This window comes from Poromitra crassiceps, assembly GCF_964638095.1.
Source record: "Poromitra crassiceps genome assembly, chromosome: 2".
Lineage (NCBI taxonomy): Eukaryota > Metazoa > Chordata > Actinopteri > Beryciformes > Melamphaidae > Poromitra > Poromitra crassiceps.
This window is the reverse complement of record NC_139624.1, coordinates 42738409-42753102: the sequence shown is the minus strand read 5'-3', so window position 1 is coordinate 42753102 and position 14694 is coordinate 42738409. Positions and strand designations below refer to the sequence as shown.

Here is a 14694-nt window from a genome sequence, read left to right as displayed (position 1 = left end):
TATCGATGCATACGGATGCGATGCGATTTCCGTTTCCCCAACGACTTATTCTCTGTTTTTCTCTGCCTTTCTGTTAACCTGGAGAGCACTGTCGCCACCTAAGGGTTCTGTAAAATAGGTTATAGACCTCCAATAGCTACAATAGTTGTACAGGAGCTGCGGAAGGCTTTGATCGACGTCCCACCGTCAAAAAACGCATTGGACGTCGAAAGACGTCCGTGGCACTCTACGTCACTATTTAATTGGACGTCGAAAGACGTCCATGGCACTCAATGAGTTAATGACTAATGTAATCTTTTTTAACTTCCATTCACTGAGCCTCCCTGAAACTGCTTGAAGCCCCCCTGGGAAGGCCCGCCTCCCACTTTGAAAACCTCTGTTATAGAGGGTTTATACTGCCTATGTTAAACTAACAACAAATGTCCAGGAGACCTTAAACTATGTAAACTAATTGGTCAAAGGTCAATTAGACACACAGGAATCAATCAAAACATTTTAATTTAAGATGTTATACAACTATTGTAGACTATAATGATTTCTGCTGCTGAAGTTTATATAACAATTATGTCCCAATGAACTACAGGCAAACGTTGTCCTTATCCTTACCCCAACCTTATTGTATATAACACCCTTTCGAGGTCAGTCATATTCAAGGCAAGTGTTTCTAAAATTATGCGTTGATACCTCAAATGAGTTGTGAACATGTTTCCACAAGATTAAATGACTCGTTTCTTTTAATGAGCTTTGGGCACCAGAATACATTTGCTCATTTAAGATGAAAATGTTTCATGTGCCTTTACCTGCCTTTATTAATCCTGTATACATAGGAATATCTTTTCTAATCAAACTGATAAGACACACAGCAGAAGCTGATAGTGCACAGATCCGGCCGTACAGTAAATCCCCCTCCAGATCATTTGGCCTGCTTATAATCTAATCAGCAGCATGCTGTGCTGTGTGGTGTGACATCTAGACCTAACATCATAATCTGTGCTGTGTGGTGTGACATCTAGACCTAACATCATAATCCTGTGCTGTGTGGTGTGACATCTAGACCTAACATCATAATCTGTGCTGTGTGGTGTGACATCTAGACCTAACATCATAATCCTGTGCTGTGTGGTGTGACATCTAGACCTAACATCATAATCCTGTGCTGTGTGGTGTGACATCTAGACCTAACATCATATAATCCTGTGCTGTGTGGTGTGACATCTAGACCTAACATCATATAATCCTGTGCTGTGTGGTGTGACATCTAGACCTAACATCATAATCCTGTGCTGTGTGGTGTGACATCTAGACCTAACATCATAATCCTGTGCTGTGTGGTGTGACATCTAGACCTAACATCATAATCTGTGCTGTGTGGTGTGACATCTAGACCTAACATCATAATCTGTGCTGTGTGGTGTGACATCTAGACCTAACATCATATAATCCTGTGCTGTGTGGTGTGACATCTAGACCTAACATCATAATCCTGTGCTGTGTGGTGTGACATCTAGACCTAACATCATAATCTGTGCTGTGTGGTGTGACATCTAGACCTAACATCATAATCTGTGCTGTGTGGTGTGACATCTAGACCTAACATCATAATCCTGTGCTGTGTGGTGTGACATCTAGACCTAACATCATAATCCTGTGCTGTGTGGTGTGACATCTAGACCTAACATCATAATCCTGTGCTGTGTGGTGTGACATCTAGACCTAACATCATAATCCTGTGCTGTGTGGTGTGACATCTAGACCTAACATCATAATCCTGTGCTGTGTGGTGTGACATCTAGACCTAACATCATATAATCCTGTGCTGTGTGGTGTGACATCTAGACCTAACATCATATAATCTGTGCTGTGTGGTGTGACATCTAGACCTAACATCATATAATCCTGTGCTGTGTGGTGTGACATCTAGACCTAACATCATAATCCTGTGCTGTGTGGTGTGACATCTAGACCTAACATCATAATCCTGTGCTGTGTGGTGTGACATCTAGACCTAACATCATATAATCCTGTGCTGTGTGGTGTGACATCTAGACCTAACATCATAATCTGTGCTGTGTGGTGTGACATCTAGACCTAACATCATAATCTGTGCTGTGTGGTGTGACATCTAGACCTAACATCATATAATCCTGTGCTGTGTGGTGTGACATCTAGACCTAACATCATATAATCCTGTGCTGTGTGGTGTGACATCTAGACCTAACATCATAATCCTGTGCTGTGTGGTGTGACATCTAGACCTAACATCATATAATCCTGTGCTGTGTGGTGTGACATCTAGACCTAACATCATAATCCTGTGCTGTGTGGTGTGACATCTAGACCTAACATCATAATCTGTGCTGTGTGGTGTGACATCTAGACCTAACATCATAATCCTGTGCTGTGTGGTGTGACATCTAGACCTAACATCATATAATCCTGTGCTGTGTGGTGTGACATCTAGACCTAACATCATATAATCCTGTGCTATGTGGTGTGACATCTAGACCTAACATCATAATCCTGTGCTGTGTGGTGTGACATCTAGACCTAACATCATATAATCCTGTGCTGTGTGGTGTGACATCTAGACCTAACATCATAATCCTGTGCTGTGTGGTGTGACATCTAGACCTAACATCATAATCCTGTGCTGTGTGGTGTGACATCTAGACCTAACATCATAATCTGTGCTGTGTGGTGTGACATCTAGACCTAACATCATAATCTGTGCTGTGTGGTGTGACATCTAGACCTAACATCATATAATCCTGTGCTGTGTGGTGTGACATCTAGACCTAACATCATAATCCTGTGCTGTGTGGTGTGACATCTAGACCTAACATCATAATCCTGTGCTGTGTGGTGTGACATCTAGACCTAACATCATATAATCCTGTGCTGTGTGGTGTGACATCTAGACCTAACATCATAATCCTGTGCTGTGTGGTGTGACATCTAGACCTAACATCATAATCCTGTGCTGTGTGGTGTGACATCTAGACCTAACATCATATAATCCTGTGCTGTGTGGTGTGACATCTAGACCTAACATCATAATCCTGTACTGTGTGGTGTGACATCTAGACCTAACATCATAATCCTGTGCTGTGTGGTGTGACATCTAGACCTAACATCATAATCTGTGCTGTGTGGTGTGACATCTAGACCTAACATCATAATCTGTGCTGTGTGGTGTGACATCTAGACCTAACATCATATAATCCTGTGCTGTGTGGTGTGACATCTAGACCTAACATCATATAATCCTGTGCTGTGTGGTGTGACATCTAGACCTAACATCATATAATCCTGTGCTGTGTGGTGTGACATCTAGACCTAACATCATATAATCATGTGCTGTGTGGTGTGACATCTAGACCTAACATCATAATCCTGTGCTGTGTGGTGTGACATCTAGACCTAACATCATAATCCTGTGCTGTGTGGTGTGACATCTAGACCTAACATCATAATCCTGTGCTGTGTGGTGTGACATCTAGACCTAACATCATAATCTGTGCTGTGTGGTGTGACATCTAGACCTAACATCATATAATCCTGTGCTGTGTGGTGTGACATCTAGACCTAACATCATAATCCTGTGCTGTGTGGTGTGACATCTAGACCTAACATCATAATCCTGTGCTGTGTGGTGTGACATCTAGACCTAACATCATAATCCTGTGCTGTGTGGTGTGACATCTAGACCTAACATCATAATCCTGTGCTGTGTGGTGTGACATCTAGACCTAACATCATAATCTGTGCTGTGTGGTGTGACATCTAGACCTAACATCATAATCCTGTGCTGTGTGGTGTGACATCTAGACCTAACATCATAATCCTGTGCTGTGTGGTGTGACATCTAGACCTAACATCATAATCCTGTGCTGTGTGGTGTGACATCTAGACCTAACATCATATAATCCTGTGCTGTGTGGTGTGACATCTAGACCTAACATCATAATCTGTGCTGTGTGGTGTGACATCTAGACCTAACATCATAATCCTGTGCTGTGTGGTGTGACATCTAGACCTAACATCATATAATCCTGTGCTGTGTGGTGTGACATCTAGACCTAACATCATATAATCATGTGCTGTGTGGTGTGACATCTAGACCTAACATCATATAATCCTGTGCTGTGTGGTGTGACATCTAGACCTAACATCATAATCTGTGCTGTGTGGTGTGACATCTAGACCTAACATCATAATCCTGTGCTGTGTGGTGTGACATCTAGACCTAACATCATATAATCCTGTGCTGTGTGGTGTGACATCTAGACCTAACATCATATAATCCTGTGCTGTGTGGTGTGACATCTAGACCTAACATCATAATCTGTGCTGTGTGGTGTGACATCTAGACCTAACATCATAATCCTGTGCTGTGTGGTGTGACATCTAGACCTAACATCATAATCCTGTGCTGTGTGGTGTGACATCTAGACCTAACATCATATAATCCTGTGCTGTGTGGTGTGACATCTAGACCTAACATCATAATCCTGTGCTGTGTGGTGTGACATCTAGACCTAACATCATAATCCTGTGCTGTGTGGTGTGACATCTAGACCTAACATCATAATCTGTGCTGTGTGGTGTGACATCTAGACCTAACATCATAATCTGTGCTGTGTGGTGTGACATCTAGACCTAACATCATATAATCCTGTGCTGTGTGGTGTGACATCTAGACCTAACATCATAATCCTGTGCTGTGTGGTGTGACATCTAGACCTAACATCATAATCCTGTGCTGTGTGGTGTGACATCTAGACCTAACATCATATAATCCTGTGCTGTGTGGTGTGACATCTAGACCTAACATCATAATCCTGTACTGTGTGGTGTGACATCTAGACCTAACATCATAATCCTGTGCTGTGTGGTGTGACATCTAGACCTAACATCATAATCTGTGCTGTGTGGTGTGACATCTAGACCTAACATCATAATCTGTGCTGTGTGGTGTGACATCTAGACCTAACATCATATAATCCTGTGCTGTGTGGTGTGACATCTAGACCTAACATCATATAATCCTGTGCTGTGTGGTGTGACATCTAGACCTAACATCATATAATCCTGTGCTGTGTGGTGTGACATCTAGACCTAACATCATATAATCATGTGCTGTGTGGTGTGACATCTAGACCTAACATCATAATCCTGTGCTGTGTGGTGTGACATCTAGACCTAACATCATAATCCTGTGCTGTGTGGTGTGACATCTAGACCTAACATCATAATCCTGTGCTGTGTGGTGTGACATCTAGACCTAACATCATAATCTGTGCTGTGTGGTGTGACATCTAGACCTAACATCATATAATCCTGTGCTGTGTGGTGTGACATCTAGACCTAACATCATAATCCTGTGCTGTGTGGTGTGACATCTAGACCTAACATCATAATCCTGTGCTGTGTGGTGTGACATCTAGACCTAACATCATAATCCTGTGCTGTGTGGTGTGACATCTAGACCTAACATCATAATCCTGTGCTGTGTGGTGTGACATCTAGACCTAACATCATAATCTGTGCTGTGTGGTGTGACATCTAGACCTAACATCATATAATCATGTGCTGTGTGGTGTGACATCTAGACCTAACATCATAATCTGTGCTGTGTGGTGTGACATCTAGACCTAACATCATAATCCTGTGCTGTGTGGTGTGACATCTAGACCTAACATCATAATCCTGTGCTGTGTGGTGTGACATCTAGACCTAACATCATAATCCTGTGCTGTGTGGTGTGACATCTAGACCTAACATCATATAATCCTGTGCTGTGTGGTGTGACATCTAGACCTAACATCATAATCTGTGCTGTGTGGTGTGACATCTAGACCTAACATCATAATCCTGTGCTGTGTGGTGTGACATCTAGACCTAACATCATATAATCCTGTGCTGTGTGGTGTGACATCTAGACCTAACATCATATAATCATGTGCTGTGTGGTGTGACATCTAGACCTAACATCATATAATCCTGTGCTGTGTGGTGTGACATCTAGACCTAACATCATAATCTGTGCTGTGTGGTGTGACATCTAGACCTAACATCATAATCTGTGCTGTGTGGTGTGACATCTAGACCTAACATCATAATCCTGTGCTGCGTGGTGTGACATCTAGACCTAACATCATAATCCTGTGCTGTGTGGTGTGACATCTAGACCTAACATCATAATCCTGTGCTGTGTGGTGTGACATCTAGACCTAACATCATAATCCTGTGCTGTGTGGTGTGACATCTAGACCTAACATCATATAATCCTGTGCTGTGTGGTGTGACATCTAGACCTAACATCATATAATCATGTGCTGTGTGGTGTGACATCTAGACCTAACATCATAATCCTGTGCTGTGTGGTGTGACATCTAGACCTAACATCATATAATCCTGTGCTGTGTGGTGTGACATCTAGACCTAACATCATAATCCTGTGCTGTGTGGTGTGACATCTAGACCTAACATCATAATCCTGTGCTGTGTGGTGTGACATCTAGACCTAACATCATAATCCTGTGCTGTGTGGTGTGACATCTAGACCTAACATCATAATCCTGTGCTGTGTGGTGTGACATCTAGACCTAACATCATAATCCTGTGCTGTGTGGTGTGACATCTAGACCTAACATCATATAATCATGTGCTGTGTGGTGTGACATCTAGACCTAACATCATAATCCTGTGCTGTGTGGTGTGACATCTAGACCTAACATCATATAATCATGTGCTGTGTGGTGTGACATCTAGACCTAACATCATAATCCTGTGCTGTGTGGTGTGACATCTAGACCTAACATCATAATCCTGTGCTGTGTGGTGTGACATCTAGACCTAACATCATATAATCCTGTGCTGTGTGGTGTGACATCTAGACCTAACATCATATAATCATGTGCTGTGTGGTGTGACATCTAGACCTAACATCATAATCCTGTGCTGTGTGGTGTGACATCTAGACCTAACATCATATAATCCTGTGCTGTGTGGTGTGACATCTAGACCTAACATCATATAATCCTGTGCTGTGTGGTGTGACATCTAGACCTAACATACTGTATAATCCTGTACAGGGGCCCGGCTGAGAAATAAATTTAGCGCCCATTAATGGATGGCAGTAAAATTGATAAGAGCACATAAACGGAGTACAAAATGAGTACATAATGGCAAACTGTATTTCAGTCTATGTGAGACTGTATGTGAGAGTAACATGTCCTTTGATTAATTGTGTGCAGTACTTAAGACAGAGAGAACACAGAAAAATGCACGCGCATGTGTGTGTGCGTGCATGCCTGTGTGTGTGCGTGCATGCCTGTGTGTGTGCGTGCATGCCTGTGTGTGTGCGTGCATGCCTGTGTGTGTGCGTGCATGCCTGTGTGTGTGCGTGCATGCCTGTGTGTGTGCGTGCATGCCTGTGTGTGTGCGTGTGTGGGCATGCGTGCGTGTGCCTGGGCTCATTAGTGAATGCCAATCATGTCACACTTCTGGTACATGCATGTGAGAAATGCTGAGAGCGAGAGTCTTGGAGAGAAGCACACCGTGTCAGATCACAGGCTAACATACTGGGATACAGATACATGCATGATATTAGCACAGAGGGAGAGAACACAGGCTAACATACAGTACAGGGATACAGCTACATGCATGATATTAACACAGAGGGAGAGATCACAAGCTAACATACAGGGATACAGCTACATGCATGATATTAACACAGAGGGAGAGAACACAGGCTAACATACAGGGATACAGCTACGTGCATGATATTAACACAGAGGGAGAGAACACAGGCTAACATACTGGGATACAGCTACATGCATGATATTAACACAGAGGGAGAGATCACAGGCTAATGAACTGCAAGGTGCTAACACGCAAGGTGTGATTGCAGTGGGGTGAGGATGGGTGCCATCCTGCTGCTTCAGGCAAAATATGTAATGAAATTCATCTTGTGCAGTTAAGGCAATAATGACACACGGGAAATGTATAATATGTTAACCAAATAGTCAGGGGGAACCAGCAGTATGCTCTAGTGAAGTGCACATCAGAGTCACCCATGGCCATGGGAACAGTGATTACTATATGCATAAAAAAGAGCAACACCAGGTCAGTGAAGAATGACAGCCTTTACTGTGATACATATTTCATTGTAAATCTCCTCATCTTGTTTCATTTCAAAATTAATTACATTCCCTAACTAGAGACCATCTTGTGATGGGACCACACCACGCCCGGGCCCGGATGTGCACCAGGGATGTATAGTTTGGGGGGCTCTTGGGACACACCCATTTTCAAATTCAACCTTATTATTATAATTTTTTTTCATAACACTTAATTTTGATGTCAACTCAACACCTGTAAAGTTTCGTGACTGCATCTCGCATGGTTTTGATGCTATCGCAGTGACAAAGACAGACATATACAGTAAACACCTGGCAAAGGACAAAACCGCTTCTGTGGTAGTTCCCACTACTATAGGTGTCTCTACGACCACATTTTGCCATGATGACACACACACACATGCACACACACGCGCGCGCGCACGCACGCACACAAGGTGAAAACACCACCAGCTCCGCTGCCGCGGCTGGTAGTACAGAGACAAAGAGTTGGACAGAGAGACTCACCACAAAGTAGTAGTACTTGCTGGATTTTGCCATGAACTCTGGTCTGCACTCTCCGATCCCGACACAGACCTGCACATTCCCGGTGTACTGGCTCTTCTCTGCTTTACCCATCTCACACACAATCCTGGAAACATCCACAGGCATCAATGTATAATGTATACTACTACTGCAATGCAAATAAAGAGACACACGTTATGGAAAGACGCAGAGTAAGAGTATAAGCATATACATATACACACACACACACACACACACACACACAGTATGCACACCAATCTGACAACCTCTTGCCAACTCAGTGTTTAGCTGCAGTGCTGCTGTACACTGGCTTTGGCAGCGCAGAGCAGCTCGCTCAGTATGAATGGCCCTAATTCTGTTAGAACCAGAATAAAATAATGTTATTTGGCAGCAGGTTCACTTCCCCTCACTGCCAGCTCCTGGGACAGAAAGGAAAAGGCCTCTATCCTTTTACATGTGACCTCAAAAAGAGCTCTTCCTCTCTTCCGCTAGCTCAGCAATTGCTTAGAAAGTGCTGGCACTTAACTTACTTTCCTAACAGAAGAAGCAGCACTGCGACTGTTGATAAGCCACTTTTAAACTAGTTTGAAATAATTTGATGGGTGCCACCTGTCAGGGACCAAAGCACTGGATTAAACTTTAATGTCACCAAAATGTAACCTCCTGAACTCCTCTGAGCGATTATGTGTGTGTGTGTGTGTGTGTGTGTGTGTGTGTGTGTGTGTGTGTGTGTGTGTGTGTGTGTGTGAGTGTGTGATGGTACCTAATATGAGGCCTGAGTTGCTTTTTTCTCTAAGCAAATACAAGCCCAGAGCTGCTGAGACTTGAACTTACAAATTTCAACAAAACTTACAAAACAAATTTCTTCTGGTCTAGAGACTAGGCCACCATGGCATTAGTTTACTTGCCATGTCATATAGTCTCTCTCTCTCTCTCACTCACACACACACACACACACACACACACACACACACACACACACGCACACACATGTACCCTTTCGGCGGAGTTGTTATGGCAGTGTGGTGTGTGCATGGATGAGGTAAGAAAGTGGAGAGTGTGTGTGTGCGTGTGTGTGTAACACAGGTGAAACACTGCACTAGAGGGGCTGTTTGCTACTTCATGCTGCCAATGTTTTCTCTTCAGTTTTGGATGTAAAGTGTGACTTACTGTTCAGCTGGGATGTAAAGTGTGACTCACTGTTCAGCTGGGATGTAAAGTGTGACTTACTGTTCAGCTGGGATGTAAAGTGTGACTTACTGTTCAGCTGGGATGTAAAGTGTGACCTACTGTTCAGCTGGGATGTAAAGTGTGACTTACTGTTCAGCTGGGATGTAAAGTGTGACTTACTGTTCAGGTGACATGTAAAGTGTGACCTACTGTTCAGCTGGGATGTAAAGTGTGACTTACTGTTCAGCTGGGATGTAAAGTGTGACTTACTGTTCAGCTGGGATGTAAAGTGTGACTTACTGTTCAGGTGACATGTAAAGTGTGACCTACTGTTCAGCTGGGATGTAAAGTGTGACTTACTGTTCAGCTGGGATGTAAAGTGTGACTTACTGTTCAGCTGGGATGTAAAGTGTGACTTACTGTTCAGCTGACATGTAAAGTGTGACCTACTGTTCAGCTGGGATGTAAAGTGTGACTTACTGTTCAGCTGGGATGTAAAGTGTGACTTACTGTTCAGCTGACATGTAAAGTGTGACTTACTGTCCAGCTGACATGTAAAGTGTGACCTACTGTTCAGCTGGGATGTAAAGTGTGACTTACTGTTCAGCTGGGATGTAAAGTGTGACCTACTGTTCAGCTGGGATGTAAAGTGTGACTTACTGTTCAGCTGGGATGTAAAGTGTGACTTACTGTTCAGCTGGGATGTAAAGTGTGACTTACTGTTCAGCTGACATGTAAAGTGTGACCTACTGTTCAGCTGGGATGTAAAGTGTGACTTACTGTTCAGCTGGGATGTAAAGTGTGACTTACTGTTCAGCTGGGATGTAAAGTGTGACTTACTGTTCAGCTGGGATGTAAAGTGTGACCTACTGTTCAGCTGGGATGTAAAGTGTGACTTACTGTTCAGCTGGGATGTAAAGTGTGACTCACTGTTCAGCTGGGATGTAAAGTGTGACTTACTGTTCAGCTGGGATGTAAAGTGTGACTCACTGTTCAGCTGGGATGTAAAGTGTGACCTACTGTTCAGCTGGGATGTAAAGTGTGACTTACTGTTCAGCTGGCATGTAAAGTGTGACTTACTGTTCAGCTGGGATGTAAAGTGTGACCTACTGTTCAGCTGGGATGTAAAGTGTGACTCACTGTTCAGCTGGGATGTAAAGTGTGACTTACTGTTCAGCTGGGATGTAAAGTGTGACCTACTGTTCAGCTGGGATGTAAAGTGTGACCTACTGTTCAGCTGGGATGTAAAGTGTGACTTACTGTTCAGCTGGGATGTAAAGTGTGACCTACTGTTCAGCTGGCATGTAAAGTGTGACTCACTGTTCAGCTGGGATGTAAAGTGTGACTTACTGTTCAGCTGGGATGTAAAGTGTGACTCACTGTTCAGCTGGGATGTAAAGTGTGACTTACTGTTCAGCTGGGATGTAAAGTGTGACTCACTGTTCAGCTGGGATGTAAAGTGTGACTCACTGTTCAGCTGGGATGTAAAGTGTGACTCACTGTTCAGCTGGGATGTAAAGTGTGACCTACTGTTCAGCTGGCATGTAAAGTGTGACTCACTGTTCAGCTGGGATGTAAAGTGTGACTTACTGTTCAGCTGGGATGTAAAGTGTGACTTACTGTTCAGCTGGGATGTAAAGTGTGACTTACTGTTCAGCTGGGATGTAAAGTGTGACTTACTGTTCAGCTGGGATGTAAAGTGTGACTTACTGTTCAGGTGACATGTAAAGTGTGACCTACTGTTCAGCTGGGATGTAAAGTGTGACTTACTGTTCAGCTGGGATGTAAAGTGTGACTCACTGTTCAGCTGGGATGTAAAGTGTGACTTACTGTTCAGGTGACATGTAAAGTGTGACCTACTGTTCAGCTGGGATGTAAAGTGTGACTCACTGTTCAGCTGGGATGTAAAGTGTGACTTACTGTTCAGGTGACATGTAAAGTGTGACCTACTGTTCAGCTGGGATGTAAAGTGTGACTTACTGTTCAGCTGGGATGTAAAGTGTGACTTACTGTTCAGCTGGGATGTAAAGTGTGACTTACTGTTCAGCTGGGATGTAAAGTGTGACTTACTGTTCAGCTGGGATGTATCCCTCGGGTACCGGGGTGCATTCCACTTCGGCCACCTTCACATTGCCTTGAATCTCTGAGAAGTCCAGGCCCAGGTTCTCACCGCGGATAGTCACCAGCGTGCCTCCCTCCCTGGGACCCCGCAGAGGCGTGATCTGTTGAAAAACGTAAAATGTAGACTGATATTTTTGGACATTTGATTTCCCCCTTCTTCAACAAAGCACATTGCTGTCAATGTAATGTGTTATGAAGCAGAGGAGTCAGTGAGGGCTTTTATTCAAAACCTTGCGTATCAGTAACGTTTGCTGACAAATATTAGCAGCATCCTGCTAGTAGTGAGCACAAGCTGCTAAAGCAGCTAGAGAGGTGTGATGTCACCAAGGAAAGTAGCAGCTGATCAATAGTTGTCTCAACATTTGTCCTGTGGAAGAGCCAAGTTCATATGAGATTAATAACGCTTCAATCTCATCCCGTCTCCTGTCTAGACTGACTAGATCTAAAGTAATCTCAGCTGAAATATATTTAGTTTCTCTTTAACTTTTTAGAACTAGAGACCATCTTGCAATGGGATCACACCAGCCATGATGCCCGCAACTTTAAACAACGAATGAATGAATGAATGGATGGATGAATGAATGATTCCCCCCACCGTGTCTAGTAATTTACATGATCCGCACACATTATAATAATAACAACAATGCAAAGCCTTCCAGCATGTTAACACACCATCATCTAACAGCAGCACAATAGACTTCAACCAAGCATAAACATAATCCAGAACATAAAATAAATAAATATATACACACACAGCCCCCTAGGCCAGCCAGTCCCAACCTGTGGGCCGGGGCAGCATATCTCCATTGTTGAATGGAAGTGTTACTTCATTTGTAATCAGTTATTCATTAATTATAAAATGGGTACCTCAAATCAAGCAATCTGATTGGTTCACAGCCATTGTATAATTCCAGTAACCGAGTTCAATAACCCATGGCCATGGGTTATTGGTTACCATGGCAACTCTCTTACTAAATGGAAGCGCTGCGCTCGAGCCAAACAGCTTTCTCCTGATCTGCTGTATGGAGGGTCACTAGTCCTTCAAGTCTTTGTACAATGAGTCATTATGGACGCATGATGGCGCAACTCTCTTACTAAAAGTACGTTACTTGGTGTCGACATACGGCTCTGGGGCCGGTTGCACCACTGGTCTTAACTGCCTGTAACAGAGATCTCCGCGGAGACCTTTTTGACCGTCATCGTCGTAACTGCGGTCAACTGAGCCGTGTTCGTCGTAACATCGCCAGTTCGCTGTCTTTGAAAGCACGACGTTAGATTATAACTAACTAGTTGTGTGGCTTAGCCTTCCAAAATGTTGCCGTTAGTTTTTTAGAAGTTAATACATAGAATTGGGAACGTTACATTCAATTTCATTCAGACTGTCTTTCTGGCTCAATCGCCGCCATTGGTGCAACCGGCCCCTGGTCGGGCTTTGCTCTCAGGCAAGCGCCAGGATTGGCCAATGTCGACTTCAGTCTCCAGAACGATCCAATCAAATCACCCGCACGTCTATCTTCTTGCTAGAGGTCCCGCCTTACAGTATTGTTTCAACTGACTCTATCAGAATAAAATGCCAGTCGGACTTATAGTATTATTATTATTATATTATTATACTTGGAAACCGTTTTATAAAAGCAATATAGCACTCGAGCAGCGTGTGTTGTGAAATATATCACACTGATAAGCTGTTATCCCACTCGGCCTGCGGCCTCGTGGGATAACAGCTTATCAGTGTGATATATTCAACACAACACACTTGCTCTCGTGATATATTGCTTAATTATACCATGGTCTGGGTGAATACTCAATTGTGATTGGCTGCAGGGTGTCCATTATTTTGTGATAATGTACACCTAGCTAAGTAGTTCCAGTCAAATGGTCTGTTCACCATCCATATCAATGCGCCATGGTCTCGACAGAGCCGTTTGAGCTATATTAACCTTATGTAGCCCCGCCCACTTCACCCAGTTGTGTTATGACTTCCTGTTCAAAACACTGTCTGTTTTACCTGGTCACTAGTACTGTACTGTCACAGGAAGTGTAAACACAATAATAAGAAGTAACTGGCTGACCCCTGTGTTGGAACATAAGGTGAATACCACCGTTAAGATGAGCTGAACCCAAGTGGCGCGAGTCTCGGAGACATATCAGACAGAAAACCATCTGAAAACAAATGACAGAGGGTTGAGAGGTGGGCCATGGTGTCGATGATTTGATTTGACAATTCTGGGGACTGGATTTGGCGTTGGCCAATCACTACTCACTACTAGCAGGATGCTGCTAATATTTGTCAGCAAACGTTACTGATATATATTTTATACAGATATTTGGTCACAACAAATATGCTGCTTGCCGAGCGGGGAGGCTACACCGCTGCCTGAGGTAACGTTCAGCTAACAGTCCGCCCTCTACTGTGTCCGACCAGTCGTCCGTATTCAGCAAACGTTCGTTCCGCTCTGTCGGCTTAACATTATAGAGATTGGTGCACAAACAATTGCGGGACTTCTCCCGCATTATAAATTACCAATCTGCGGGAATTGGCAAAAATATGCGTGATTCTCGCAATCCTGCGCCAAATTTTAAGGATATTTATACAGTATATATTTGACACTGATATATTTGGTTGTAAGATAGACTCATAACCTGACTTTGATATAGATATACAGTATATATATATTTGACACTGATATATTTGATTGTAAGATAGACTCATAACCTGACTTTTATATATAAA

The 14694-nt window shown here is 43.4% G+C and overlaps 1 protein-coding gene across 2 annotated transcripts in view; it reads right to left on the bottom strand.

The window, feature by feature from the left end:
* Positions 1-14694, bottom strand: part of plxna4 (plexin A4) — a gene marked incomplete at both ends in the record, with an annotated part of 489925 nt that overhangs the window by 78285 nt on the left and 396946 nt on the right. For both annotated transcript variants that reach the window (XM_083659977.1, XM_083659976.1), the window contains 2 exons: positions 8652-8775; positions 11910-12061. In XM_083659977.1, the coding sequence (XP_083516103.1) occupies positions 8652-8775; positions 11910-12061 (276 nt within the window). The remainder of the gene's footprint in view (positions 1-8651; positions 8776-11909; positions 12062-14694) is intronic.